At 37.6% G+C, this 27,470-nt stretch overlaps 1 protein-coding gene and 1 long non-coding RNA gene across 9 annotated transcripts in view; one reads left to right on the top strand and one right to left on the bottom strand.

The window, feature by feature from the left end:
• Positions 1–212: 212 nt before the first annotated feature.
• The window catches only part of AGBL3 (AGBL carboxypeptidase 3), a 72,276-nt gene continuing 45,018 nt past the window's right edge, over positions 213–27,470 (bottom strand). For 6 of the 8 annotated variants that reach the window (XM_047831585.1, XM_047831576.1, XM_047831601.1 and 3 more), the window contains 4 exons: positions 12,930–12,978; positions 11,589–11,785; positions 6,565–6,796; positions 213–1,211 (listed from right to left, as the gene is read on the bottom strand). In XM_047831585.1, the coding sequence (XP_047687541.1) occupies positions 812–1,211; positions 6,565–6,796; positions 11,589–11,785; positions 12,930–12,978 (878 nt within the window). In that variant the 3' untranslated portion in view covers positions 213–811. Of the gene's footprint in view, positions 1,212–6,564; positions 6,797–11,588; positions 11,786–12,929; positions 12,979–15,722; positions 16,035–27,470 lie in introns of those variants that run through there. The other 2 variants (XM_047831625.1, XM_047831635.1) reach the window with 2 other exon arrangements.
• Positions 6,817–27,470, top strand: part of LOC125151218 (uncharacterized) — a 29,002-nt gene continuing 8,348 nt past the window's right edge. Inside the window, exons 1-2 of the long non-coding RNA XR_007146689.1 lie at positions 6,817–7,254; positions 9,968–10,055. This is a non-coding gene — a long non-coding RNA (uncharacterized LOC125151218). The remainder of the gene's footprint in view (positions 7,255–9,967; positions 10,056–27,470) is intronic.

Here is a 27,470-nt window from a genome sequence, read left to right as displayed (position 1 = left end):
CACTGTCTTATGAATGATAAACTTGTGAGATGCTCCACTTGCTTTCCCATGAATGAATGGCTGGAGATGTACATTTGTCCACTCTAAAGGAAACTGCACATCTAATCTTTTACATTTTTGCTATACTTTGAGAAGTAAAAGAACTATTACGAACCATAATCTATGCATTTTGGTGTTATTTTGTGACACACGTTTGCTCTGTGTACTTAACATCCTTTAATATATAGTATTTTAATTATTGGAGATGTACAACTTAGCACTTCACTATGTACTATCTTATTCTATAATTATTTTAGTCATGTGTGCTTTATATGTACAATTATACAATAACCTTCCAGTGGGGAGAAATGTCTTTTATATCATTGGTGGTTTCCAGCACACTAAAGACGTAACAGAAAATCAAGAAATGATGTTTGCTGATTCATTAAGGTGCCTTGTAGGGATGTTAAAGTCATAGTATATGCCATTCCTTCCTTGAGTTTTATGCATAAGTTGTTTTGGGAGAATTCAAAAGTTCATAGATTTTTTTCCATCTTGACAAAAATTATATATAAATAAGTAATTCTAAATTTTCTGTATTTTCTTTGGATTTCTTTTTAAATCTCTAAAAGATGTTCCCACTAAATAAGAGTTATCTAGAATTTGTAGTTTAGTATATGTATGTGTAAGGGGAGGGATAGAGATAGAGGGGTGGGGAGGGCTTTCTCATTTTTCTTTCTTTTCCTTTTCTTTTTACTATGTAAGCATATGTTATTTTTCATCCACAGTTTTCAGAGTAGTATAAAGCTAAATTATTTGTCCCTTTGGAACTTCAAATGGAAGTAGGTTGTCCATAATTCCTATTTGGTTGCTCATCCCTATTCCTAGTTAGATGTGGAGCTATTTGCTTAGAGTTTTGGTCACTGGATCCTTCAGCTTGAAGACTCTTTCCTTTGATATCTGCATCTTTCTCAAAACTTGAGGGAGCAGTCTCCCATTTGCTGCTGAGAGGTTTCACATCTTGAGTCTTTGTGGCCTTGATTTGAGAGTGTTTTTTCTTCTTCTTGGGCACCTTGAGAGGTGACAAACTTTCAAATGACCGCTGGGACACAGACTGGAGCCACTCTGAAGAGCTTACCACAAGGTTACTTTGGCTTGTAAAGCGGGGATTTCTGGGTTGTGTCCAGGATGTGCTGTATCTCTTTATATTTATGAAAGTAGCTGGCTTTAATCTAGGAAAGAAATAAAATACATGAGTTTTTGTCCACACGTACCTTAGGTGTTTGTAGTCCTTAGGTATTTGTGATAGCTTAAGTCATATTTTTAAATTCTTTGGTGAGTTCCTCTTCCCTTAAAACTTTCACCATTATTTCTATGAGAATGATCTATGTCTTCATTTCTGGTCACGATTTTTCAGAAGTACTCCATTCCTGTACTTCTGAATGCCCAGAGGATATGTTTATTGAGATGCCTGCCCTGACCCAGGCTTCCTGATATAATGGCCACTCTGGGCCTCCGGGCCTTACCTATACATCTAGTTACAATAAATGTTCTCTAAAATTCCACTTTTCTCTAAAAATTGACTTGTTTATCCTATTAGAACGTGCTTGGTATACTGCTATAGGTCTTGGCTTTTTTCTATAGTCAGGAAAAAGATCAGTATGAATCCCAAAGAGGGAAGCTGCATCTATTTCATCTTCCCGGAAGTGAAAACTCTCTCCAATCACATTTTGATCTATATAATCCTTCACAAGAATTTGTATCTTTACTAGATGGAATGTCAAACATGAGATTTATTCCTCAATGTCTGACTTCTGACCAGTGTTGGACTGGAGGTAAAGTTAAGAGACGTAAATCGTCTTGCTAATATACTAGACTCTATTCATTTTGGTTAAGAACAGAACAGACCACTTAAGTTCAAGCCCTATGTTCAGATGTTACATTCTTTAATATGATAATTCTGCCATAAAATACATTAAGTAGTCTCTCTCTAGTCTAAACCTGGGTTGAGGTGTAAAGTGGTTTAACAAAGGTGTGATTTTCTCATTTTTTGTTTATTCTCACTTTACTCAGTAATCACTTGCTCTGGGTATGTGTGCTGAGCCAGTCAGGCCAAGTATATATAAAAGAGAAAGGCAGCCATAAAAAAGTTCAAAGAACAAAAAATATTTAATTATTATAAGAATAGTTTTTTAAGACATTTAAGAATAGTTTTTAAGACAAGTTTTTAATATTTATTTTTGAGAGAGAGAGAAACAGAGCGTGAGCAGGGGAGGGGTAGAGAGAGAGAGACGGAGACAGAATCTGAAGCAGGCTCCAGGCTCTGCGCTGTCAGCACAGAACCCGATGTGGGGCTCAAACTCACAGACTGTGAGATCATGACCTGGGCTGAAGTTGGTCGCTTAACCGACTGAGCCACCCAGCCGCCCCAATTATAAAAATAATTTAAATATACAGTGAATCCATCTGTTAAGAATGGTCTTGCTTGCTACTTTCGTACTCTTTCTTATATCCATGTATACCTACATTAGAAACTTTTGGGAAGTGTCTGCCCCAGGCACAATTTGCCCTTCTCTGGGGACTGCCTCTTGATCCACAGAGCTAGGCCTTCCATCAGCCATATTTGTAACTGTCTGATCTGTAACCTACTGGTATGGCTGCCAACCACATTGCCTTTCCCTATAATTTAGAATTGGCAATGAAAGCGTGTCTTGTGAGTTAAAGTGTTATAGGATGCAAATTTGTGAGGGTAAGAGGTATGAAAACACTTTTGTAGAGCAAGAAAAGCAGAGACTGACGATGGATAAAGAGCCCTGGTAGCTTTCCATTCCCCAGTGTCAGTCCTTTTCTGAGACCTGGCTGAATCCTCTCTCCTCTTTATTTCCATAAATAGTCTTGGATTTTCTCAGAACTCTTCCCTCTTACCCTACCTTATGCTTTTTGATTAATCTAGCTTAAACTGATTTCTGTTATTTGCAACCAAAGAGTTCTTAATTAATATAACCTACTATATATCTACTCTTCTAGATTCAGGGTAATCCACACTAAGTAAATTTCTGGGTTTGAAGGATGTAAGAAATCTCTCATGAAAATAATGATTAAAAAATCAAGCTATGGCACAAAAACAGACACATAGACCAATGGAATAGAATAGAAACCCCAGAACTAGACCCACAAACGTATGGCCAACTAATCTTTGACAAAGCAGAAAAGAACTTCCAATGGAAAAAAGACAGTCTCTTTAATTTATGGTGCTGGGAGAACTGGACAGCAACATGCAGAAGGTTGAAACTAGACCACTTTCTCACACCATTCACAAAAATAAACTCAAAATGGATAAAGGACCTGAATGTGAGACAGGAAACCATCAAAACCTTAGAGGAGAAAGCAGGAAAAGACCTCTCTGACCTCAGCTGTAGCAATCTCTTACTCGACACATCCCCAAAGGCAAGGGAATTAAAAGCAAAAGTGAATTACTGGGACCTTATGAAGATAAAAAGCTTCTGCACTGCAAAGGAAACAACCAACAAAACTAAAAGGCAACCAACGGAATGGGAAAAGATATTTGCAAGTGACATATCGGACAAAGGGCTAGTATCCAAAATCTATAAAGAGCTCACCAAACTCCACACCCGAAAAACAAATGACCCAGTGAAGAAATGGGCCGAAAACATGAATAGACACTTCTCTCAAGAAGACATCCGGATGGCCAACAGGCACATGAAAAGATGTTCAGCGTCGCTCCTTATCAGGGAAATACAAATCAAAACCTCAGATATCACCTCACGCCAGTCAGAGTGGCCAAAATGAACAAATCAGGAGACTATAGATGCTGGAGAGGATGTGGAGAAACGGGAACCCTCTTGCACTGTTGGTGGGAATGCAAATTGGTGCAGCCGCTCTGGAAAACAGTGTGGAGGTTCCTCAGAAAATTAAAAATAGACCTACCCTATGACCCAGCAATAGCACTGCTAGGAATTTATCCAAGGGATACAGGAGTACTGATGCATAGGGCCACTTGTACCCCAATGTTTATAGCAGCACTCTCAACAATAGCCAAATTATGGAAAGAGCCTAAATGTCCATCAACTGATGAATGGGTAAAGAAATTGTGGTTTATATACACAATGGAATACTACGTGGCAATGAGAAAGAATGAAATATGGCCCTTTGTAGCAATGTGGATGGAACTGGAGAGTGTGATGCTAAGTGAAATAAGCCATACAGAGAAAGACAGATACCATATGGTTTCACTCTTATGTGGATCCTGAGAAACTTAACAGGAACCCATGGGGGAGGGGAAGGAAAAAAAAAAAAAGAGGTTAGAATGGGAGAGAGCCAAAGCATAAGAGACTGTTAAAAACTGAGAACAAACTGAGGGTTGATGGGGGGTGGGAGGGAGGAGAGGGTGGGTGATGGGTATTGAGGAGGGCACCTTTTGGGATGAGCACTGGGTGTTGTATGGAAACCAATTTGACAATAAATTTCATATATTAAAAAAAAAATTAAGCTATGTCTTAGTTGTCACCTTTGCCTAGGTCCATTGTATTTTGTTATTAGTTTCCTGATTTTTGAGTCTGCTGATATTATATGTGATGGATCCCTTGTTTGCTTAGGCCTAGGCTATCTGTTTCTTGCATATTAACTGATCCATTAGATAGAATTTCTGTTAGGCACTGCCTTCAGTGATAGCTATCCCATCTGACTAAAAACTGTTACCAGTTGCCTATTTTTTATAATTTTTTGACTTTGCTGATTATATAATAAAGAAATAGGCATTAATCAAAATTTAAGAAAAAAAAGCATAAAGAGTAGTATCATCCTCTGCCAATATTTTATCCAGAGATAATTATTGTTGGGACTATGTGCTACCAGAGATTTTTTCTAGGTATCCTTGTGTTTGAGTGTGTATAATATGCACACATTAAATGTATTTGGGTAGTGTACAAATGTAACCATACCAAAGCTGTTCTGTAGCTCTTCTTCACTTGTGCATCATGAACATTATCCCCTGTTAATTAATATGTACTTATAATATTTAATAGTCACATAACATTTCATTTTATGGATATACTATAATTTATTTCAGCAATCTTCTATTGTTGAACATTCAGAAAGCTCTTACCTAGGTTTTTTTTTTCCTTTTAGAAATTAGGTTTAATTTCTAAAAGTGGAATTTTTTAGTCAAAATGAATGTATGACATTGAGGATTTTTCATTTATATTGTTGGACTGCCTTCCCAAGCCTCTGTATCAGTTCATATTCCAATCACCAGTAAGTGAATTCTTCCACTTGGAGGCAAAAATGAACAGTATTTCATGATTGTTTTAATTTGCACTCCTTTAAGTGAAATTAAACACTGTAAATGTTTGTTGGCCATTTTTTTTTCTTATGTGAATTTATGGTTCTTAGGCTTTGCTCATTTTCCTATCGAAATACTCACATTTTGTCACTGATGTATAGGTGATCTGTGAATATTAAGTATATTGATCTTCTGTTTTTCATTTGTATTTTAAAAACTTTTAAAAAATGTTTTTTATTTATTTTTGAGAGACAGAGAGCACGAGTGGAGGAGGGGCAAAGAGAGGGAGACAGAATCTGAAGCAGGCTCCAGGCTCCGAACTGTCAGCACAGAGCCCAACGCGGGGCTTGAACTCACGAACTGCGAGCAGTCAGACGCCCAACCGACTGAGCCACCCAGGTGCCCTATCATTTATATTTTAAAGAGAAGTATCAAAGCACAGTGATGATGGACTCTGAAAGCAGAATGTCTAACTGGCGTAGCAGTTCTGTTACCTGTTGGCTGTGTGACCTTGGACAAATTACTTAACCTCGTTGTAGCCCAATTTCCTTATGTGTAGAATGTAAAATATGTGCATGTGTGTATATAAACATAGAATCGTGTGTGGCACATAGAAAGTACTTCAGCCAGGCGCCCTAATCTGGTCTTATCCTTTGTGCTTTCTTCTGAATATCCATAAACTGAAGTAACTCCAGTTAATTTTTTCTAATTCTGGTTGCTCCCTAGGATTATAGGGCTTAAACACATTGGAGAAATCTGAAGTCAGGCTATGGTCACACTTTATTCATGCATACTTTACTCATAGATTCAAACTAATGAGTAATGTCATGCAAATAGACAATCAAATAAGGCCCGATAACCTACTCCCTTCACATAGCCAATGCTTTTTGATGGCTTTGGGCTTTTGTTCCTTTGTCAAATGTGATATAGCTGCCATTTTTTTTTTTTTAATTTTTTTTTTTCAACGTTTATTTTTTGGGACAGAGAGAGACAGAGCATGAATGGGGGAGGGGCAGAGAGAGAGGGAGACACAGAATCGGAAACAGGCTCCAGGCTCAGAGCCATCAGCCCAGAGCCTGACGCAGGGCTCGAACTCACGGAGCGCGAGATCGTGACCTGGCTGAAGTCGGACGCTTAACCGACTGCGCCACCCAGGCGCCCCATAGCTGCCATTTTTAAGAGGGTATGTTTGTTTCTTAACAATTCTTAATGAATTAATAAGCATTCCTTCTTTACCAAAAATGTATTAAATAGCTGAGAATGACAAAATTGTATTGACTTACTGATGTTGAATTTGGAAGTTGGTTCTTGGATTGAGTATCTGTTTTATCTGGGGGTTTTGCACAATTTTAGTGCTTTCCATGATAGGGAGCAAATACTGCAGTATTTCTTGAGTTTGAGCTATTCTTTTATCCCTGTAGATTCTTTTCTCATCATCTGTCCAATTTATGCCAGTCTTCTTGCTTTGGAAAGAAGTACATTCTTTCATTTTTCTTTTCAAGTTGTGATGCAGATCTGTGGAGCAACCACAAAAATATGTATAAATACATGAACTGAATTGACTCAACAATTACTTAGTGAACATTATGTGCCAAGATCTACCTAAAGATTCTTATCCATTTGGAGCTCATACTTTAATTACAGGGTCAGAAAATAAGCAAATCAAAAGTAAAATATATGTCGGGATAAAATTTATGAGGTAAAATAAAGCTGGGGAGGGGAATAAAGAATTCTTAGGGGAGAGATTTTTATTTTTTTTTTTTAAGGCGTTCAGGGAAGGCCTCCCTGTGAAGCTGACATGTCAAAGGAGTCAGGGAGTGAGTCAGGCAGATACCAGAGGGAAGAGCATTCTGGGCAAGAGGAAGAGTAAGTGTGAAGGTCCTGAGCTAGGTGCATGGTTGTGCATTGAAGGATCACCAAGATGGCACAAGTGGCTACAGCAGATTGAATCAAGAAAGAAGATAGCAGCTCAGGTAGGTAATTTGGACTCTGTTCACATGAGGCCTCACAGGCCGTTGTAAAGACTTTGATTTTACTAAGTATGAAATGGGGAAGCACTGAAAGATTTTGAGGAGTGTCACGATCTAAGATTTGTTTTAACAGGATCCTGCTGTTATATAATCCTATACAGTAAAACCTTGGATTGCGAGGAACTTGTTCTGGGAGTGTTCCGCAAGACGAGCGAACATTTCTAATAAAATTTTAACTTGATAAACGAGCGGTATCTTGCAATACGAGTGGTAGGTGATGCCGAATGTCATATGATCACAACTGAGCCAATGGTTCTTGAAATTTGCTTTGAGAAATGAGTGCTTTGGATTACAACCATGTTTCCAAAACGAATTATGCTCCAATACCAAGGTTTTACTGTATTTTGAGATTTTCCTAATGAATTAATGTGGGATGAGAGAAGAGAGGAACCAGTGGTGACTCCAAAGCTTCTCACCTTGGGAAACAGAAGGATGGAGATATGGGAAAAACCATGGGAAGAGTATGTTAGAAATCCCTTCTTTATTACATGATATGAAGGAATTGTTTATTTTAATTATGATAATTAGTATAATGTTTTAAAAAAGTGTTTATCTCCCCTCTCAATTACTTAGACTACCACCAAAGAAAACCCAGAAAGTAAGTGTTGGTAAGGATGTGAAGAAATTAGAACCCTGGAGCACTATTGGTGGGAATGTAAAATGCAGTCACTATGAAAACCAGTATGGTGGTTCCTCAAAAATTGAAAATAGAATTACTATATGATCCAGCAATTCTACACCAGGGTATATGCCCCAAAGAGTTGAAAGCAGGTTTCAAAGAGTTATTTGTATAACCATGTTCATAGAAGGAGTATTATTCACAGTAGCCTAAAAGGTGGAAGCAATCCAAGTGCCCACTGATGGATGAATGGATAAATAACATATGCTATGTACCTACAATGTTCAGCCTTAACAAGGAAGGAAATTCTGACACCTGGTATAACATGGATGTAACTTGAGAACATTATGCTAAGTGAAACAAATGCTAAGTATTTGTCTTCCAAATACTTGATTACACTTAATATAAGGTACCTAGAATAGTCAGAGTCAAAAAGACTCAAAGTAGATACTTGCCAGGAGCTGAGAGGAGGGAGAAATGGGGAGTTGCTTAATGGGTATAGAGTTTCAGTTTTGCAAGATGAAAACAATTTTGGAGATTGTGTGCACAACCATGTGAATATACTTAGCAAAACTGAACTTTACACTTCATAATGGTTAAGATGATAAATTTTATTTCATGTACATTTCAACACAATTCTTAAAAATTCAGTGTACTCAGGAAGAGAGATAAGGTATAAAAGGAAACCATGCATAAAGCCTGAAGAAGACTAGTAGACATTTTAAAGGATGTGGCAGGATTACTTAGGATGCTTAAGGTGGTATGTAGACCACAGAAGAAAAAGGAGAATACACTTAGAATAAAAGCAAGAAATAGGTTATGCTTTGTTAAAAAATAAAACGTTTATCTAGTTAGAGACCTACATTGAACTATGTATGGGCAAAATGACATGATTTGCTGAACTTGCTCCAAATGCTTTAGATACTTTAAATGGTCTAAATAGCACACACAAAAAAAGTAGTGGGAATATAGATGAAAGAATAGCAGGATGCCGATAACTACTAAGGGTGGGTCATGGGCACTGGTGGATTCATTATTGTATTCTATTTTTGTTTATGTTTGAATTTTTCACAATTTGGCTTTTTAAATTTTTTTTTCAACCTTTATTTATTTTTGGGACAGAGAGAGACAGAGCATGAACGGGGGAGGGGCAGAGAGAGAGGGAGGCACAGAATCGGAAACAGGCTCCAGGCTCTGAGCCATCAGCCCAGAGCCTGACGCGGGGCTCGAACTCCTGGACCACGAGATCGTGACCTGGCTGAAGTCGGACGCCTAACCGACTGCGCCACCCAGGCGCCCCGACAATTTGGCTTTTTAAAAATGGAAGCGTCCATTATTAAAAGTGAATGTTGCAGGGCACCTGGGTGGCTCAGTTGGTTAAGTGTCCGACTTCAGCTCAGATCACGATCTCACTGTTCAGAGCAGGACAGAGCCTGCTTCAGATCCTCTGTTTCCCTCTCTCTGCCCCTCCCCTGCTTGCGCTCTCTCTCAAAAATAAACATTTAAAAAAAAATTTTAAAGTGAATGCTGCTATATTTTGAGAAAGTGAGAAAGAGGGTAGTCATTAGAATTATGTCCCTGAGGAAATTGATGGGTACGAGTTCTAGGGCACCACTGATACCTGGGAGAGAAACATTTGGACTTCATTTTTAAAAATTTCAATATCCCCCAAAAGAGAGAATAGTATAAGAAACGCTCTTAAATCCATCACTCATCTTCAATAACTGGATTTCCTTTTGCTGTTAGGATTGACCAGTATTTAGAGTCCATCAATGGCACTAGATGAAATGTTTATAGGCAGCTAATAATATGAATCTGTGCAGGGAAATCATGTTCTGAGGAAACGGAAATGATGCCTGGAATACCAGGACTCACTTCTGGGTGTTGGTGGTCCAGCTAAATAGAAGACTGGATACTGTGTTTGTTTACCAAATTCGAAGAAATAATTTGGATATAAACCTGTCTGCCAGGATTTATTATGAATTTACTCCTCCCCTACTCTTCTCAGTCAGCTGAATCTCTGTATTTGTACCATAGCTCATCAGTAAATATGAACTCTTCCAGAACTGAAGTCTGCCTAGATCTCTCACTATTCTCTGACAGAATTCATCTCATTTCCCACTTGGTAAGTTCAGTAAGGGGAAAGGACAGAATTCCTTCTGTAATAAACAGATAATGAAGCTAGGAATTTAGAGGAAAATGTACAGCTCTAAATGTATATATTGTAAAGAAAGGGGCAACAGAAAAGAATTAAAGACAAGTCCCTCTGAAATGACTTCAGTAAAAAAAAATTGTAGAGTTTTTATTCGTATGTCATCAAGATTTATGAGGACATATGCCTGTAAGATAATGTAATCAGTAAGTGATGAGACTCTCGGCTCAGCTCAGGAAAGGCTGAATGAGGCTGAAAAACATAATTTTTAGTACCTATGGAGGGGGGGGCACTGAAAAAAAAATCTCCCTTTTTCAACAAAATTCCATGAAGACTACCTGTCTCCACTCTCTCTCCTATTTTAAAATATACTTTAATTAGATTTGTGCTTCTGTCATTCTACTGAAATTTCTCTGATCAAGATCCTGAATAATACTTCCATGTTGTAAAACCCAAAAGTAAATCCACTTCATTTATCAGAAGCATCAGACTCAGTTGATTATTGCCTCCTCTTTGATACACTTTCTTACTTAGCTTCCGGGACAACACATCCTCTTGGTTTTCCTCCTAGCCCACAAGGTGCTCCTTATGCTTCTTTTGTTGGTTCTTTTCTTTTTCTGATCCATCAGTACTGGAATTCTTAAGGATTTCCTCCTTAACCTTCTTCTATTATCTGTACTCATTTAGAAGTCTTGTCTAGGTTCACACCCTAAAGTACTATCTTTATCTGAAAATTCCCAAATGTACATCTAGCCCAGACCTCTTCCCTGAACTCGACTCCTATCCAACTGCTTAGTTAGTACCTGTATTTCAGTGTCTGAAAGGCATTTCAAAACCAAGTCTAAACTGAATTGCTGCTCTGCCCTCAGTCTTTGCCGTCTCAGCAGAGGATAACTCTACCCAGCTTGTTGCCCTGGAAACTAAAACCCTGGTAGTTCAACAGTTGTAAACAACTGTGAAACCCATCACCACAATCAAGACCTAGAAAATAACCCTAAAAGATTCCTTGTGTTCCTTTCCAGTCCATTCTTGCCTTCATCTCCTTCTCTATCCCTTCTTCCTCCAGGAAACCCTTATCTGTTTTTTTTTTTTGTCTCTGTGAGTTACTTTGCATTTCATATACATGAGATTTCATATAGCATTTACTTTTCTGTATCTGTCTTCTTGTACTTAACACAATGATTCTGAGATTCATTCATGTCATGTGTATCAGTTCATTACTTTTTTATTCTATAGTATGGAAAGGACACCAATAACAAGGGGGTATTGGGAATAAGGCAATTAGGGTTTTTTTCAAAGCTATATTAAACTGAAATAATTTTTTTCTGTAATAGACTCATACAGAAATTAAGCAAATATTTTTCAGAATCAAGAATAAAATGGCTATTAGTCCTGTTTATAAAAGCAGTTCTCATAATCCAAACTTCATAGGATTTATTAATGATACAGTGAAAACAACCTTTGTATTTATTAAAATCTGAAACAATAAGAAAAAACCCAAAACACCTCCTCTTGGGATCCTTGTCTTCTCAGTCCAACTGGGAATTTGTGTGCTCATAGGACACTTGAAGGATGTCACTTTGAAACAGTTTCCATACAAATCAGTGCTCTTGGGCTGAATTATTTCCTGGATTGACTTCTCACCAGTTTCTACCAATTGTCTTTGTTGGTCTTTGCTGAGCCTGTGAATCTTATTTTGGGAGCTGAAAGAAATTGGGTACTCAGATTTCAATGTCAACCACGAGCTATCTAATCAAGAGTAATGTAATGTATATTACACGTCAGAGTATGTAAAGGATTCTTACAGCTATTACCTTACTTGGAGATCTTACCAGTCCTATGATACAGGCAGGATGGCCAATGTTATCCCTATCTTACATCAGAGAGGGAATATTAAGATCATGCAGCTAATAAGAGGGAGGGGCAGGTCTAGAATTCACATCTTGTAACTCGAACACTTTACTTTCTCCTATTTTGATATATCATTTGATTGCTTTCCATAGATATGATAACTAATATATTTTTAAAAATTGTTTTAGTTTGATCAATTCTAGATCCAAGTACAGGTATGCCTAAAGATGGTATCTTACCTAATTTTCTAAGTTTTTGGGGCAGGAGAGTCTACATGTTTCTACAGAACCCATTATGCTAAGTAGAAACCAAGTTCTTAGAAGAGTTGAGGAAGGAAGAAAGTGCAGACCATGTTTCCTCTGTTGGATATATTCAGTCTATCCTCAGATACTTACTCTTCCACTGCTTAGATGGTTGTTCATGTCACTGTTTCTAACTTGCCAAGGGGACTGGTGATATAATTATTCCTGGCTTAGACGAAACTACACAGTTTATCTGTTATCCCTGAATTCACTTTCTATTCTTTTTCCAGTTTTTTGGTGCTAGTATTATATGTGTTTTAGGTACGAGTATCAAAAAATAGGTGGCCAGTGCTCCAACTGCTATTACAGATAGTAACACATTTGATAGTCATCCATTGTAAACTGTTAAATAATTACCTTATGCCAGAAATGTTTCTTTTCAAAAAGAGAAACTCAGATAATGCAATGATAAATACAGACAAATAAATGTCTAGTTGTAGATTTTAAGGCATCCAATGGGGACAGTTTGGGAATACTGAAATCTCACAACGCTTCAAAATGCATCATGTAAACACTGCTACGTACAACACTGGCCTAGTCACAGATACTATGGAGAATATAAGGAGACTTCAATTAGCAATTGTTATAAAAAAGTTACTTTTACCTGTTGCTTTAACTCAAAATCAAAATCACAGAAGCCAGAGGGAAAGGAGTAATGTAGTCAGGTAGAAGAAATCAAGTATAGTTCTCCTACCTTACATATCTTTTTAGAAGCCAAGAAGGAGCTCGTGCGGGTATTTTCACTAAAAAAGAGAGTATACCATAAAATTTCTAAATGGAGATTTACAAAAATTTTTTTTTTTAACATTTATTCATCTTTGAGAGACAGAAAGAGACAGAGCGTGAGTGGGGGACGAGCAGAGAGAGAGGGAGACATAGAATCTGAAGCAGGCTCCAGGCTCTGAGTTGTCAGCACAGAGCCCGATGCGGGAATTCACGGACTGCGAGATCATGACCTGAGCCGAAGTCAGATGCTTAACCCACCGAGCCACCCAGGGGCCCCATAAATGGAGATTTTTTTAGAGATTAACAAAACTTGTTTTTACTTATTGACAATTACCTCATTCATACATTTAATGGCTAGCTTAACTGAGCTTATTTTCAATTAATCTGCCATTGTTTCATCCAGACATGAAGTATACCTGTACATATTTCCCCTAGAAGCCTTTAAACTCTTTCAAGAGAATAGTAGACAGTAGAAATACCTATCCAATAATTGTCAAACAATTCAGAATTGAATATATATATTTACATTTATATAAACATCTATGAAGGATGTTTGTCTACATGTATAGTAGACAGCTAACCTAGGACACAGCCATCCCAGACCCCCCCCCCCCCGCAAAAAAAAAAAGTATAGTATGTAATAGGTAGCTATACATCACATATATTATGATTTTAACAGTAAAATATAAAATAGGTATTTAAAATTAATATAACATTCTATATTTCCTTTTCTGATATATAAACACTATTAAGTAAAAACAATTGGAGCAGTTAACAGTGGCAATTAGTAATTTATGGAAGAAATTAAGCAAATAGTATGTGTGATAATAATATATTAATATCTTTGTTTCTGATACAGATTTTAACTCCTTGTTGGATATTTAAATTTTATAAGCCATTTTATTGTGTATTCTTAAGACACATAAATATTGACTTTTAAAAGTTGAAGGTAAATATAATGAGGCTAATAGATATTTCCTATATTTAATAAAAATTAACAATGATATGGTTATGTCCCATGATAAAATAGAGTATTTTTGCATTTTGTATTTCCTTTTCTGATAATACTCTCTGAACTCCCTGCAGCCTTTAGGACATCCCTCTTTTCTTCTGTGTAGTGGTAACACTGAACACATTCAAAGTCAAGTTCTCTCTCACTTGCAGGTCTCTTACCAAGCCCACTTTACATTGGTCCCTGGTGGCAGTCCAGTGCAATGACATCAAATTAGATAATCCCGTCAACAGAGGAGTTTGAACATGGAATACGATTTTACTTACTAGCAACAGCAGGTTTTTCAACTTGTAAGGAATTAGTTTCCAGCCCTTCAAAAATGTCCATCCACTTATTATCTAGTAGACTAGCTTTTTGGCATTCAGGCCATTTGCATCTTTAAATTCATCATGTAGGTTCTGCATGTCTGGATTGTTCATTGTTGTTAGACACTGAAGCACACTGGATGTCACCATAAGTTAAACTTGGGGAAAATGTGTACTGTTTTTTTGTTTTTAATTTTACTTAAACATTTTTTAAAATTTTATTTAAATTCAAGTTAGTTAACATATAGTGTAATAATGATTTCAGGAGTAGAATTTAGCATTCATCACTTCCATATAACACCCAGTGCTCATCCCAACAAGTGCCCTCAAATGCCCATCACCCATTTAGTCTATCCCTCCACTCCCCTCCCCATCAGCAACCCTCACTTTATTCTCTGTATTTGAGTCTCTTATGGTTTGCCTCCCTGTTTTTATCTTATTTTTCCTTCCCTTCCCCTATGTTCACCTGTTTTATTACATTTCCACGAGTAAAATTATATACTTATCTTTCTCTGACTTACTTTGCTTAGCATAATACCCTCTAGTTCCATCCATGTTGTTGCAAATGGCAAGATTTCATTCTTTTTGATCGCTGAGTAACATTCTATTGTATGTATATTCCACATCTTCTTTATCCATTCATCAGTTGATGGACATTTGGACTCTTTTCATAATTTAACTATTGTTGATAGTGCTGCCACAAACATTGGGGTGCATGTGCCCCTTTGAATCAGAACTTTTGTTTCCTTGTATACCTGGTAGTGCATTGCTGGGTCGTAGGGTAGTTCTATTTTTAATTTTTTGAGGAACCTCCATACTGTTTTCCAGAGTGGCTGCACCAGTTTGCATTCCAACCAGCAGGGCAAAAGTGTTCCCCTTTCTCTGCATCCTCACCAACATCTGTTGATTCCTGAGTTACTAATTTTAGCCATTCTGATAGGTGTGAGGTGGTATCTCATTGTGGTTTTGATTTGTATTTCCCTGATGATGAGTGATGTTGAGCATCTTTTCATGTGTCTGTTAGCCATCTGGATGTCTTCTTTGGAAAAGTGTTCATGTCTTTTGCCCATTTCTTCACTGGATTATTAGTTTTTTGGGTGTTGAATTTAATATTTATTTTGGGGGGGCAGAAACTAGGGGAGGGGCAGAGAGAGGTGGAGAGAGAATCCCAAGCAGGCTCCGTGCTCTCAGTGCAGAGTCTGACTTGGGGCTTGATTCCATGAGCCATGAGATCATGACCTGAGCCAAAATCAAGACTTGAATGTCTAACTGAGTGAGCCACCCAGGCACCTGCAGGGAAAATGTTTTTAAAGCACAGGGGTAATCTGAACTTAAACTGAAGGTGGATTTCAAATAAATTAGTTTTCATGGCGGTTTCATTTGGCTGCCCCTCCTGGTGACACCTTTGAGTTTTGAGTCAGTCTTCTTTCCCCCCAAATGTCATTCCCCCCCCCCCCCACTGTTTGAGTTTTTGTCACAATCTACACACAATACCAAATAGCTCAGGTGTAGTGAATCCTTTTCTACAGTCCTTGGTACTTCTATAAAGATCATCAAACAGTTTGAGAGAAAACAATGTAAATTATTTTACTGTAGTGCTTTCCTATATTCTCACATTCAAACTACTTCCAAATTGGAGGACATTCTTCTCCCACATGTCAAAAATGTGGTTTATTGGCAGACCAACGTTTTGATATTTGACAACCATGATAGACATCTTGTAGGCACAGGTACAAGGAGGCTATCTTCTTGCATTCTATAAAGTTAAAAAATCTCGTTAAGTGTTTCTGCAAGTTTTGAGGAAATTAAAAAGTGACCCAAAACTTTCATTATGAAAGACTCAATATCACAGGATAGAAAATCACACTATTTTTTAGTATAAGGTGTGCAAGATATCTTAGAAGGTAAGATCTTTTCATTTTCTTTGGTAAAAGTTTATAGATGGAATGAAAGTTGCCAAATTTTACCTTTTAACTGCCAAGCATGCAGATACATGAGCAAAGTATAGTTTATATTTTGACAACACATTAACAATACAAATATTTATGTTTTCTGTGCCCCTGTTCTTTTTCCTCTCCTCCTGGTATTCCAATTATGTGTACTTTACATCTTTTAAAATTGTCCCACTGACCTTTGATATTCTTTGTTTTCCCCTTCCGTGTTCCTCTTAGCATTTCAGTTTGGGGAGTTGGTCTTACCTATCTTCAAGCTCACTGATTCTTTCCTTGACCACTTCCAGTCCACTACTGATGAGGCCATCAAAGGCATTTTTCATTTTTGTTAGTGTTTTTGGTTTTTAGCATTTCATTTTGATTCTTTCTTAAATGCTTCCAGATCTTTGCTTATATTGCCCATCTGTTCTTACATATTGGTTACTTTTCCCATTAGAGCTCTTAACATTAATCATAGTTGTCTTTTTAAAAATTGTATTTAAGTCCAGTATAATTAACCTACAGTGTTATATTAGTATCATGTGTACAATAGTAATTCAACAATTCTATACATTACTAAGTGCTCCTCATAAGTGTAATCTTAATCCCCTTTACTTATATCGCCCATCCCCCCCCTACATTCTATAACCATCAGTTCTTTATATTTAAGAATCTTTTTTTTAATCTCTTTTCTTTGTTCATTTGTTTCTTAGGTTGAACATATTAGTGAAATCATATAGTATTTGTCTTTCTCTGACTTATTTCACTTATACTCTCCATCTCCATCCCTGTTGTTGCAAATGGCAAGATTTGCCACACACACACACACACACACACACACACACACACACCCCATATCTTCTTTATCCATTCATCTATTGATGGATGTTTGGGCTGCTTCCATATCTTGCCAATTAAAAATAATGCTTCAATAAACATAGGGGTGCTTTATAGATCTTTTTGAATTAGTGTTTTCATATTCTTTGGGTAAATACCCAGTAGTGGAATTACTGGAGCATATGGTAATTCTGGTTTTCATTTTTGAATCTCCATACTGTTTTCCACAGTGGCTGCACTGGTTTGCATTCCCACCAGCAGTGCACAAGGGTTCCCCTTTCTCCACATCCTTGCCAATACCTGTTGTTTCTCATATTGTTGATTTTAGCCATTCTGACATATGATGGGATAGCTCACTGTGGTTTTGCCTTGCATTTCCCTGATGATGAGTGATATTGAGCATCTTTTCATGTGTCTGTTGGCCATCTATATGTCTTTGTTGGAGAAATGTCTGTTCATGTCTTCTACCCATTTTTAATTGAATATTTGTTTTGTGGGTTGAGTTGTATCAGTTCTTTATACTTTATATATTTTGGATACTAACCTTTTATTGGATATGCCACTTGCAAATACCTTCTCCCATTCAGAAGGTTATCTTTTAGTTTTGTGGATTGTTTCCTTTGCTGTGCAAAAGCTTTTTATTTTGATGTCTTAATAGTTTATTTTTGCTTTTGTTTCCCTTGCCTCGGGAGACATATCTAGAAAAATGTTGCCATGGCCAATGTCTTTCTTGGTGTAGACTTTCATAATGTAGACTTTTTATGGTTTCAGTTCTCACATTTAAGTCTATGTTTTCTTAGTGTAGACTTTTTATGGTTTCGGTTCTCACGTTTTCTTAGTGTAGACTTTTTATGCTCTCTTAGTTTAGAATTTTTATGGTTTCAGTTTTCACATTTAAGTCCTTAATCCATTTAGAGTTTACTTTTCTGTATGGTGTAAGAAAGTGGTACGGTTTCATTCTTTTGCATGCAGCTATCCAGTTTTCCCAGAACCATTGGTTGAAGAGACTGCCTTTTTCTCATTGCATATTCTTACCTCCTTTGTTGAAGATTAATTGTCCAAATATTTGAGGGTTTATTTCAGGGTTCTCTATTCTGTTCTATTGATTTATGTGTTTTTATTCTTGTGCCAGTCATACTGTTTTATTACTATAGCTTTGTAGTATATCTTGAAATCTGGAATTGTGATACCTTTACTTTTGTTCTTCTTTTTCAAGATTGCTTTGGCTTTTCAGGGTCTTTTGTGGTTCCACACAAATTTTGGTGTTACCTGTTCTAGTTCTATAAAAAATGCTGTTAGTATTTTGATAGGGATTGTATTAAGTCTGTGGATTGCTTTGGGTAGTATAGACATTTTAACCATATTTGTTCTCCCAGTCCATGATCATGGAGTATCTTTCCATTTGTGTCATCTTCAGTTTTTTCCATCAGTGTTTTATAGTTTTCAGAGTACAGGTCTTTCACCTCAATTATGTTTATCCCTAGATATTTTATTATTTTTGGTGAAATTGTAAATGGGATTGTTTTAATTTCTGTTGCTTCATTATTAGTGTGTAGAAAGGCAACAAATTTCTGTGTATTGATTTTGTATCCTGTGGCCTTATTGAATTCATTAATCAGTTTTAGTAGTTCTTTTGTGGAGTCTTGAGGGTTTTCTATGTATAGTAATATGTCATCTGCAAATGATGAAAGCTTACTTCTTCCTTATAAACTTGGATGCTTTTATTTCTTTTTGTTGTCTGACTGTTGTGGCTAGGACTGCCAGTACTATGTTGAATAAAAGTGGTGAAATGGATGTCCTTGTCTTGTTCCTGACCTTAGGGGAAAAGCTCTCAGTTTTTAAACATTGAGTATGATGTTAGCTGTGGGTTTTTAAATATATGACCTTTATTATGTTGAGGTATGTTCCCTCTAAACCTACTTTGTTGAAGTCTTTTATCATGAATGGATGTTGTGCTTTGTCAAATGATATTTCTGCATCTATTGAAATGATCATATAGTTTTTATCCTTTCTCTTATTTATGTATCACATTGATTAATCTGTGAAAACTGAACCACCCTTGCATTCCAGGAATAAATCTCACTTGACTGTGGTGAATGATTTTTTAAATGTATTGTTGGATTTGGCTTGCCAGTATTATATCGAGGATTTCTGCATGTGTGTTTATTAGACATATTGGCCTGTAATTCTCTTCTTTTGTAGCGTATTTACTTGGTTTTGGTATCAGTTTAACACTGGCTGCATAGAACGTATTTGGAAGCTTTCCTTCCTTTCTATATATATATATATATATATATATATATATATATATTTGGAATAGTTTGAGATGAGTCAGTACTAACTCTTCTTTAAATGTTTGGTAGAATTTACCTGTGAAACCATCTGGTCCTGGAATTTGCTGGGAGTCTTTTGATTACTGATTCAATTTCACTGCTTATAATCAATCTGTTCAAATTTTCTATTTCTTCCCAATTCAGTTTTGGGAAATTATAGGTTTCTAGGAATTGATGTATCTCTTCTAGGTTGTTCAATTGGTGGGCATATAATTTTTCATTATCTTGTCTTATAATGCTTTGTATTTTCTGAAGTATAAGTTGTTATTTCTCCTCTTTGATTTCTGATTTTGTTTGAGTCCTCTCTCTCTCTTTTGATGAGAATACTGGCTAAAGTATTCTCAATTTTGTTGATCTCAAAGAACCAGCTCCTGGTTACACTGATCTATTCTGTTATTTTAGATTCTATTTTATTTCTTCTCTAATGTTTATTATTAATCTTTCCTTCTACTGGTTGGGTTTGGTTTTATTCTTTCTAGTTCCTTTAGATGTAAGGTTAGATTATTTATGTGAGATTTTTCTTGCTTCTTGAGGTAGGCCTATATTGCTATAAACTTCTCTCTTAGAACAGCTTTTGCTGAATCCCAAAGATTTTGGAAAATTGTGTTTTCATATTCATTTGTCTCCATATAATTAGAAAACATTTTTTTTTTTTTATTTTAGAGAGGGAGAGTGAGTGAGCAGGCTGGGAGAGGGGCAGAGGCAGAGAGAGAGAATCCCAAGCAGGCTTCCTGCTCAGCATGAAGTCTGATGCAGGGCTCGATCCCACAACCTGATCTGAAATCAAGAACTGGATGTTTAACTGACCAAGCCATCCAGATGCCCCTGTATCCATATATTTTTTTGATTTCCTTTTTGATTTCTTGGCTGACCCATTCATTGTTTAGTAGCATGTTATTTAAGTTCCATGTATTTGTGTTCTTTCCAGATTTTTTTCTTGAGGGTGCTTTCTAGTTTCATAGCATTGTGGTTGGAAAAAATGCATGGTATGACTTCAATCTTTTTAATTTGTTGAGATTTGTTTTGTGGCCCAATATGTGATCTATTTTGGAGAATGTTCCACGTACACTCAAAAGAACATGTATTCTGTTGTTTTAGAATGTGATGTTCTGAATATATCTGTTAGATCCATCTGGGCCAATGTGTCATTCAAAGTCACTGTGTTTTTGTTGATTTTCTGTTTGGATGATCTACCACTGATATAAATTGGGTGTTCAGGTCCCCTACTATTATTGTATTACTATTGATTACTTTGTTACCAGCAGCTTTATGTATTTAGGTGCTGAATACCCATAGTTGTTATATCTTCTTGCTGGATTTTCCCTTTGATGATTACATAGTGTCCTTCTTTGACTCTTGTTACAATCTTTAAATTTTTTTTTTCAATGTTTTATTTATTTTTGGGACAGAGAGAGACAGAGCATGAACGGGGGAGGGGCAGAGAGAGAGGGAGACACAGAATGGGAAACAGGCTCCAGGCTCTGAGCCATCAGCCCAGAGCCCGACGTGGGGCTCGAACTCCTGGACCGCGAGATCGTGACCTGGCTGAAGTCGGACGCCTAACCGACTGCACCACCCAGGCGCCCCACAATCTTTGTTTTAAAGTCTATTTTCTTCTGATATATGTATTGCTATCTCAGCTTTTTTCACTTAAATTTACATGATAAATGTTTTCTCATTCCTTCACTTTCAATGTGCATGTGTCTTTAGGTCTGAAACAAGTCTCTTGTAGGCAGCATACAGATGGGTCTTGCTTTTTCATCCATTCTTTTACCCTTGGAGCATTTACATTCAAAGTAATAATTGATGCTATTTTGTTACTTGTTTTATGGTTGATTCTGTAGTTCTTCTTTGTTCCTTTCTTCTCTTGTTCTCTTCCCTGATGGTTTGCTAGCTTTCTTTAGTAATATACCTGGATTCTGTTTTCTTTCTTTCTTTTTTTTTTTTTTTTGCATATCTCTTACTGATTTTTTATTTGTGGTTACCATTAGTTTTGTATGTAAATCTTATGTATATAACAGCCTATATTAAATTGATGGTTGCTTAATTTTGAACCCATTCTTTACTCCTCTCCCCCCATTTTAGACATATGGTATCATATTTTACATTTATTTCGTGAAGTCCTTGACTGACTTTTATAGTTATACTTAATTTTATTGCTTTTGTATTTCCTACTTTTCTCACGCCTGCTTTATGGTCTTTCCTTCCCCTCAAAGACTCCCTTTTAATATCTCTTCAAGGCTGGTTTTGTGGTCATGTATTCGTTTAACTTTTATTTGTCTGGGAAACTCTTTATCTCTCCATTATGGATGATAGCCTTGCTGGGTAAAGTATAACTGACTGCTAGAATATTATTTTTATCTTTCAGCACTTGAATATATTATGCTGCTCTCTTCTGGCCTTCAAAGTGCTGAAAAATCAGTTGATAACCTTATGGGGCTTCCTTTGTATGTAACTGTTTTCTTTTCTCTTGTTGCTTTTAAAATTCTCTTGTTATCACTACTTTTTGCCATTTTAATTACTGTGTGTCTTGGTGTGGACCTCCTTGGGTTGATTTTGTTGGGGTCTTTTGTGCCTCCTGTACTTGGATTTCTGTTTCCTTCCCCAGATTCAGGAACTTTTCAGCTATTTCTTCAAATACATTTTCTGCTCCCATTTCTCTCTCTTCTCCTTTTGGGATTCCCTATTAATGTAAATGTTATCATCCTTGATGGTGTCATTGAGTTCTTTTAGTCTAATTTCAATTTCTATTATGTTTCTCTCTCTTGTTCAGCTTGATTGCTTTCCATTCTGTTCTGCAGGTCTCTGATCCATTCTTCTGCTTCCTCTAGTCTATTTATTCCAACTAGTGTATTTTTAATTTCAGCTGAGTTCTTCATCTCTGGTTGGTTTTCCATCTCTTTGTTGAGGGTATCACTGAGTCCCTCCATGTTTTTCACAAGCCCAGTGAGTATCTTTGTGACCATTACTTTAAGTTCTCTATCAGGCATTTACTTACCTCCATTTTGTTTAGCTCTCTTGCTGTGATTTTGCCCTGTGCTTTCATTTGGAACATATTTCTCTGAGCCTATTTCTACGTGTTAGGAGTCAGCTGCATCTCCTGCTCTTAAAAGTAGTGGCCTATGAAGAAGGGGCTCTGTAGTGCCCTACAGTGCAGTGTCCCTTGTTCACCAGAACCTGGTGCTTGAGGGGTATCTATTTGTGCACCCTACTGTTGTGGCTGAGCCACTTCTGCCTCCAGTCTAGTCATCTGCTTTGGCTCTCTTTGCCTGTTGTGGGTAGAGTTTCGTCCCCGTGTTTCTGGTGTGCCAGTCGAGGCTGCCTTGGGCTTGAGTTGGAGTCAGACAGGGCAACTGACAGAGATACTGTAGTACAAAACTGCTGGACATTTTCTCTGTGTTGTCCTCTGAGAAGCTTTGGCTGGTGGATGGGCCCTTGTTGTCAGACTACATGTCTGCCCCCAGCACACCGCTAGGGCCGCAGTTGGACTGGTGTATGTGCTTATTTTCCAGTCTCCCCTGGGTAGGGGTCACTTTGGAGTGGTGCTGGTCTCTGTCATGACTGCATGTATCCTTTCAGGCCGGTAGCACTGCTTTAGGTGGGTTCCTGTCAATACTGTATTGGAGGAGAATGCAGGGGCAGTTCATGTGGTGTTAGCAAGGTTTGTGCAGGTCTGCTGTGGGAGACAATCTAGAGCTAATGTCTGGTTAGAGGGCTGTGTTTGGAGGAGGATGTGGGGGTGAGGCACACCATTAGTAAGTTATGTAGTGAGTGTTGGCACTATACTGTTTCCCACAGGTGTCCATGTGTCTAGGCTGGGAGGTGGGGAAAGGAAACGGCACCCACCAACTCTTTTATTCTCGGAGAAGTCTCCCAAAGATCTCTGCCCCTCTAGCACATGCTCTGAGATGAGTAAACAAATCTCCCTCCTGTATACCCCGTGCGTTTTTCATTTTTTTTTTCTTTTTTTTTTTCAACGTTTATTTATTTTTGGGAGAGAGACACAGCATGAACGGGGAAGGGGCAGAGAGAGAGGGAGACACAGAATGGGAAACAGGCTCCAGGCTCTGAGCCATCAGCCCAGAGCCCGACGCGGGGCTCGAACTCCCGGACCGCGAGATCGTGACCTGGCTGAAGTCGGACGCTTAACCGACTGCGCCACCCAGGCGCCCCGCCCGTGCGTTTTTCAAACTGGTACTTTTATGCTGTATCTCAGTGAGGCTCCTGTGCTGTCTCTTTCAGGGTGTGGACTGAGTTTCCTGTTGCCCTCCTGGCTCTGCCAGAGTTGAGTCAACTGATTTTTAAAGTTCCAGGTATTAAGCTCTGCTGATTATAAGAATTTGCAAAATTATGCCCCTCTTGTTTTTCTGCAGCTTCTCCAGGCCTGGGGTGCTTGGTGTGAGGGTCTGGTACTCTCTCCTTTCCACATTCGTGGCATTCCTCCCTACAGCAAACAGTCCCACCCGTCTATTTAGCTCCTGACCTTGTCTCTGCCTTTCCTATCCTCTTTGATATGTCCTCTTCTCTACACTTAGCTATGGAGCATCTGTTCTGCAAATATTTGGGTTGTTTTCTGGGTTATTTACACTGATGTGGGTGTTACCTAGTTATATCCATGAGATGAGGTGATCAGAGGGTCCTCCTACTCCACTATCTTCCCTGGAAGTCTACATTGTTTAATTTTCATATGTTAAAACAATCTTGCATTTCTGGGATAAATTCTATTTGGTCATTGTGCATAATCCTTTTAATATGTTGTGGGATTCAATTTGCTAGTATTTTGTCTTAATTCTTAATAGATTCAGATCTTGGTAAAGAAAAATGATTATATATTTGGCCCCTGGAATCCTAACAATTGCCTTCTTGAGAAACTTTGTCTCATACACCCCTGTCCTCAAACCACTCCTATGTAATCCTGTAACACAGCAAGTAGCATTTATCCCATTATATTTCTGCTGTCTCTTTACCTGTTTGTCACTTTCTGCTTCTTGAGAACAGACTATATTTCCCATTGTATCCTAGTATCTAGTACAATCTTTGACTAGTATAACTTGACACTTCTGGGAAGCAGATAGCCATCAGATCCTTAAAAAAACATGAACAAAGATGGAAAGGAGATTTTTTAACAAAGACTGATTATAAGAGAGTGTCTGAGGCATAGAGGAATACTGTTAGGAAGGTTAAAATATCAAGTGAGTTAAGATATGAATAAATATTTGGCACAAGAATAGACATTCAGATCAATGGAACAGAATAGAGAACCCAGAAATGGACCCACAAACGTATGGCCAACTCATCTTTGACAAAGCAGGAAAGAACATCCAATGGAATAAAGATAGTCTCTTCAGCAAGTGGTGCTGCGACAGCGACATGCAGAAGAATGAACCTAGACCACTTTCTTACACCATACTCAAAATAAATTCAAAATGGATGAAAGAACTAAATGTAAGACAGGAAGCCATCAAAATCCTCGAGGAGAAAGCAGGCAAAAACCTCTTTGATCTTGGCTGCAGCAACTTCTTACTCAACACATCTCTGGAGGCAAGGGAAACAAAAGTAAAAATGAACTACTGGGACCTCATCAAAATAAAAAGCTTCTGTACAGCGAAGGAAACAATCAGAAAAACTAAAATGGGAGAAGATATTTGCAAAGGACATATCAGATAAATGGAACATCTATAAGGAACTTATCAAACTCAACACCCAAAAAAATAATCCAGTGAAGAAATGGGCAAAAGACATGAATAGACACTTCTCCAAGGAAGACATCCAGATGGCCAACTGACACATGAAAAAATGCTCAACATCACTCATCATCAGGGAAATACAAATCAAAACCACAATGAGATACCACCTCACCCCTGTCAGAACAGCTAACTTTAACAACTCAGGCAACAACAGATGTTGGCGAGGATGCGGAGAAAGAGGATCTCTTTTGCATTGTTGGTGGGAATGCAAGCTGGTGCAGCCACTCTGGAAAACAGTATTGAGTTCCTCAAAAAACTAAAAATAGAACTACCCTACAACCCAGCAATTGCACTACTAGGCATTTATCCATGGGATATAGGTGTGCTGTTTTGAAGGGACACATGCACCCCCATGTTTATAGCAGCACTATCAACAATAGCCAAAGTATGGAAAGAGCCCAAATGTCCATCAATGGATGAATGGATAAAGAACATGTGGTATATATATACAATGGAGTATTACTCGGCAATCAAAAAGAATGAAATCTTGTCATTTGCAACTACGTGGATGGAACTGGAGGGTATTATGGTAAGTGAAATTAGAGAAAGACAAAAATCATATGCCTTCACTCATATGAGGACTTTAAGAGACAAAACAGATGAACATAAGGGAAGAGAAACAAAAATATAAAAACAGGGAGGGGGACAAAACAGAAGAGACTCAAAAACATGGAGAATAAACTGAGGGTTGCTGGAGAGGTTGTGGGAGGGGGGATGGTCTAAATGGGTAAGGGGCACTAAGGAATCTACTCCTGAAATCTTTGTTTCACTATATGCTGACTAATTTGGATGTAAATTTTAAAAAATAAAAAATAAAATAAAAAAATTAAAAAAATATGAATAAATATTGACAAGATGTAAATTTTAATCCGGGTGCCTGGGTGGCTCAATCAATTTAGCCTCTGACTCCTGATTTCGGTTCAGGTCATGATCTCACGGTTCATGGGTTTGAGCCCTGCGTTGGGCTCTGTGCTGATAGCGTGGAGCCTGCTTTGGATTCTCTTTCTCTATCCCTCTCTCTCTGCCTCTCCCCTGCTCACTTTCTCTCTCTCTCAAAATAAGTAAACTTCAAAAACTTATAAAAAAGATGTAAATTTTACTTGGCTATATTCAGAATGAAAAATCTATCACAATTTTTAAATCTGATCTGCTGGGATTATTTTAATGATAATCATCCTGAGTGATGACAAAGAGCAGAATCCCTCAGCTCTTAAGTTGCTTCTGTCTTTTCTATCAAATAGAGTTTTCTTTTCTCTAGAAAGAGGAGACTAAATATTGGTAAGAGATGACAGAAGTCAAAAGGCTTCGAATGGGTTATTTCCAATCCCAGACATATTACATCTCAAGTAAGGAAAAAATTTACACATAAGATCACAAAACCACTGACAACAATTTTTTTTTTTAAGAATTCAAGGAAGGTACTCTCTGTTCTTGCTAAATGTCTAACTTGTCACTTAAGACCACATCATAATTTAAGTATCAATTTCTTCAAAAAAACATGCCCTGAGATTTCTAGGCTGGATCTGATCCTCTTCTCTGAACAATCTGAGCAATTTGTGCAAATCATTATGACTTTATCTAACTCTTATTGTAATAAACTGTATATGAGTCTTACTAAAATTTGATACTTACTCCTTAAGTGATGAGTAGCTAATGTAGTTGAAGAGAGGGAGAATTAAGTTTCAAGCACAGGAGATGGCATGAGGAAAGGCAAAAAGGTAAGACTGATTTTGAGGTTACAAGAAGATTATCTTTGCTGAAGTCTAAAGTAAAAGGCAGAGAATGGCAAGGGGTAAAACTGGAGTGGTAGTCAGGATCCAGTTCATTGCAGTTCTTGTACATCATGTTATAGAATCTGGTTTCTGCGCGGTAGCTAGTGGTTGTCAGAAAATCTTTTTCTGGGGCGTCTGGGTGGCTCAGTCGGTTGAGCGTCCGACTTCAGCTCAGGTCATGACCTCACAGTTTGTGAGTTCGAGCCCCGCATCAGGCTCTGTGCTAACTGCTTGCTTAGAGCCTGGAGCCTGCTTCAGATTCTGTGTCTCCTTCTCTCTCTGCCCCTCCCCTGCTCACGCTTTGTCTCACTGTTTCTCAAAAATAAATCAATGTAAAAAAATTAAAAAAAAATCTTTTCCTTTTGAACTAACAACATTATCAAAAGAAAGAAAGCTAGTCAGGATGAGTAAGGGTTGGATGGGCTAGGTCTTAACTATTTGGCCTTTTGCCATCTCTCATTTATAGTCTCCTAAGTGGTGAGTCGCAATGTATGGTGTGCTAATTGCCAACATCAGAATTATCTGAAGTGCCTTATAAAAAATGTAGATTCAGGGGCTGACAACAAAGACCA

The sequence above is a fragment of the Prionailurus viverrinus genome, chromosome A2, assembly GCF_022837055.1.
Source record: "Prionailurus viverrinus isolate Anna chromosome A2, UM_Priviv_1.0, whole genome shotgun sequence".
Taxonomy (NCBI): domain Eukaryota; kingdom Metazoa; phylum Chordata; class Mammalia; order Carnivora; family Felidae; genus Prionailurus; species Prionailurus viverrinus.
The sequence above is the reverse complement of the archived record's forward strand: the minus strand, read 5'-3'. Positions and strand labels throughout refer to the sequence as shown.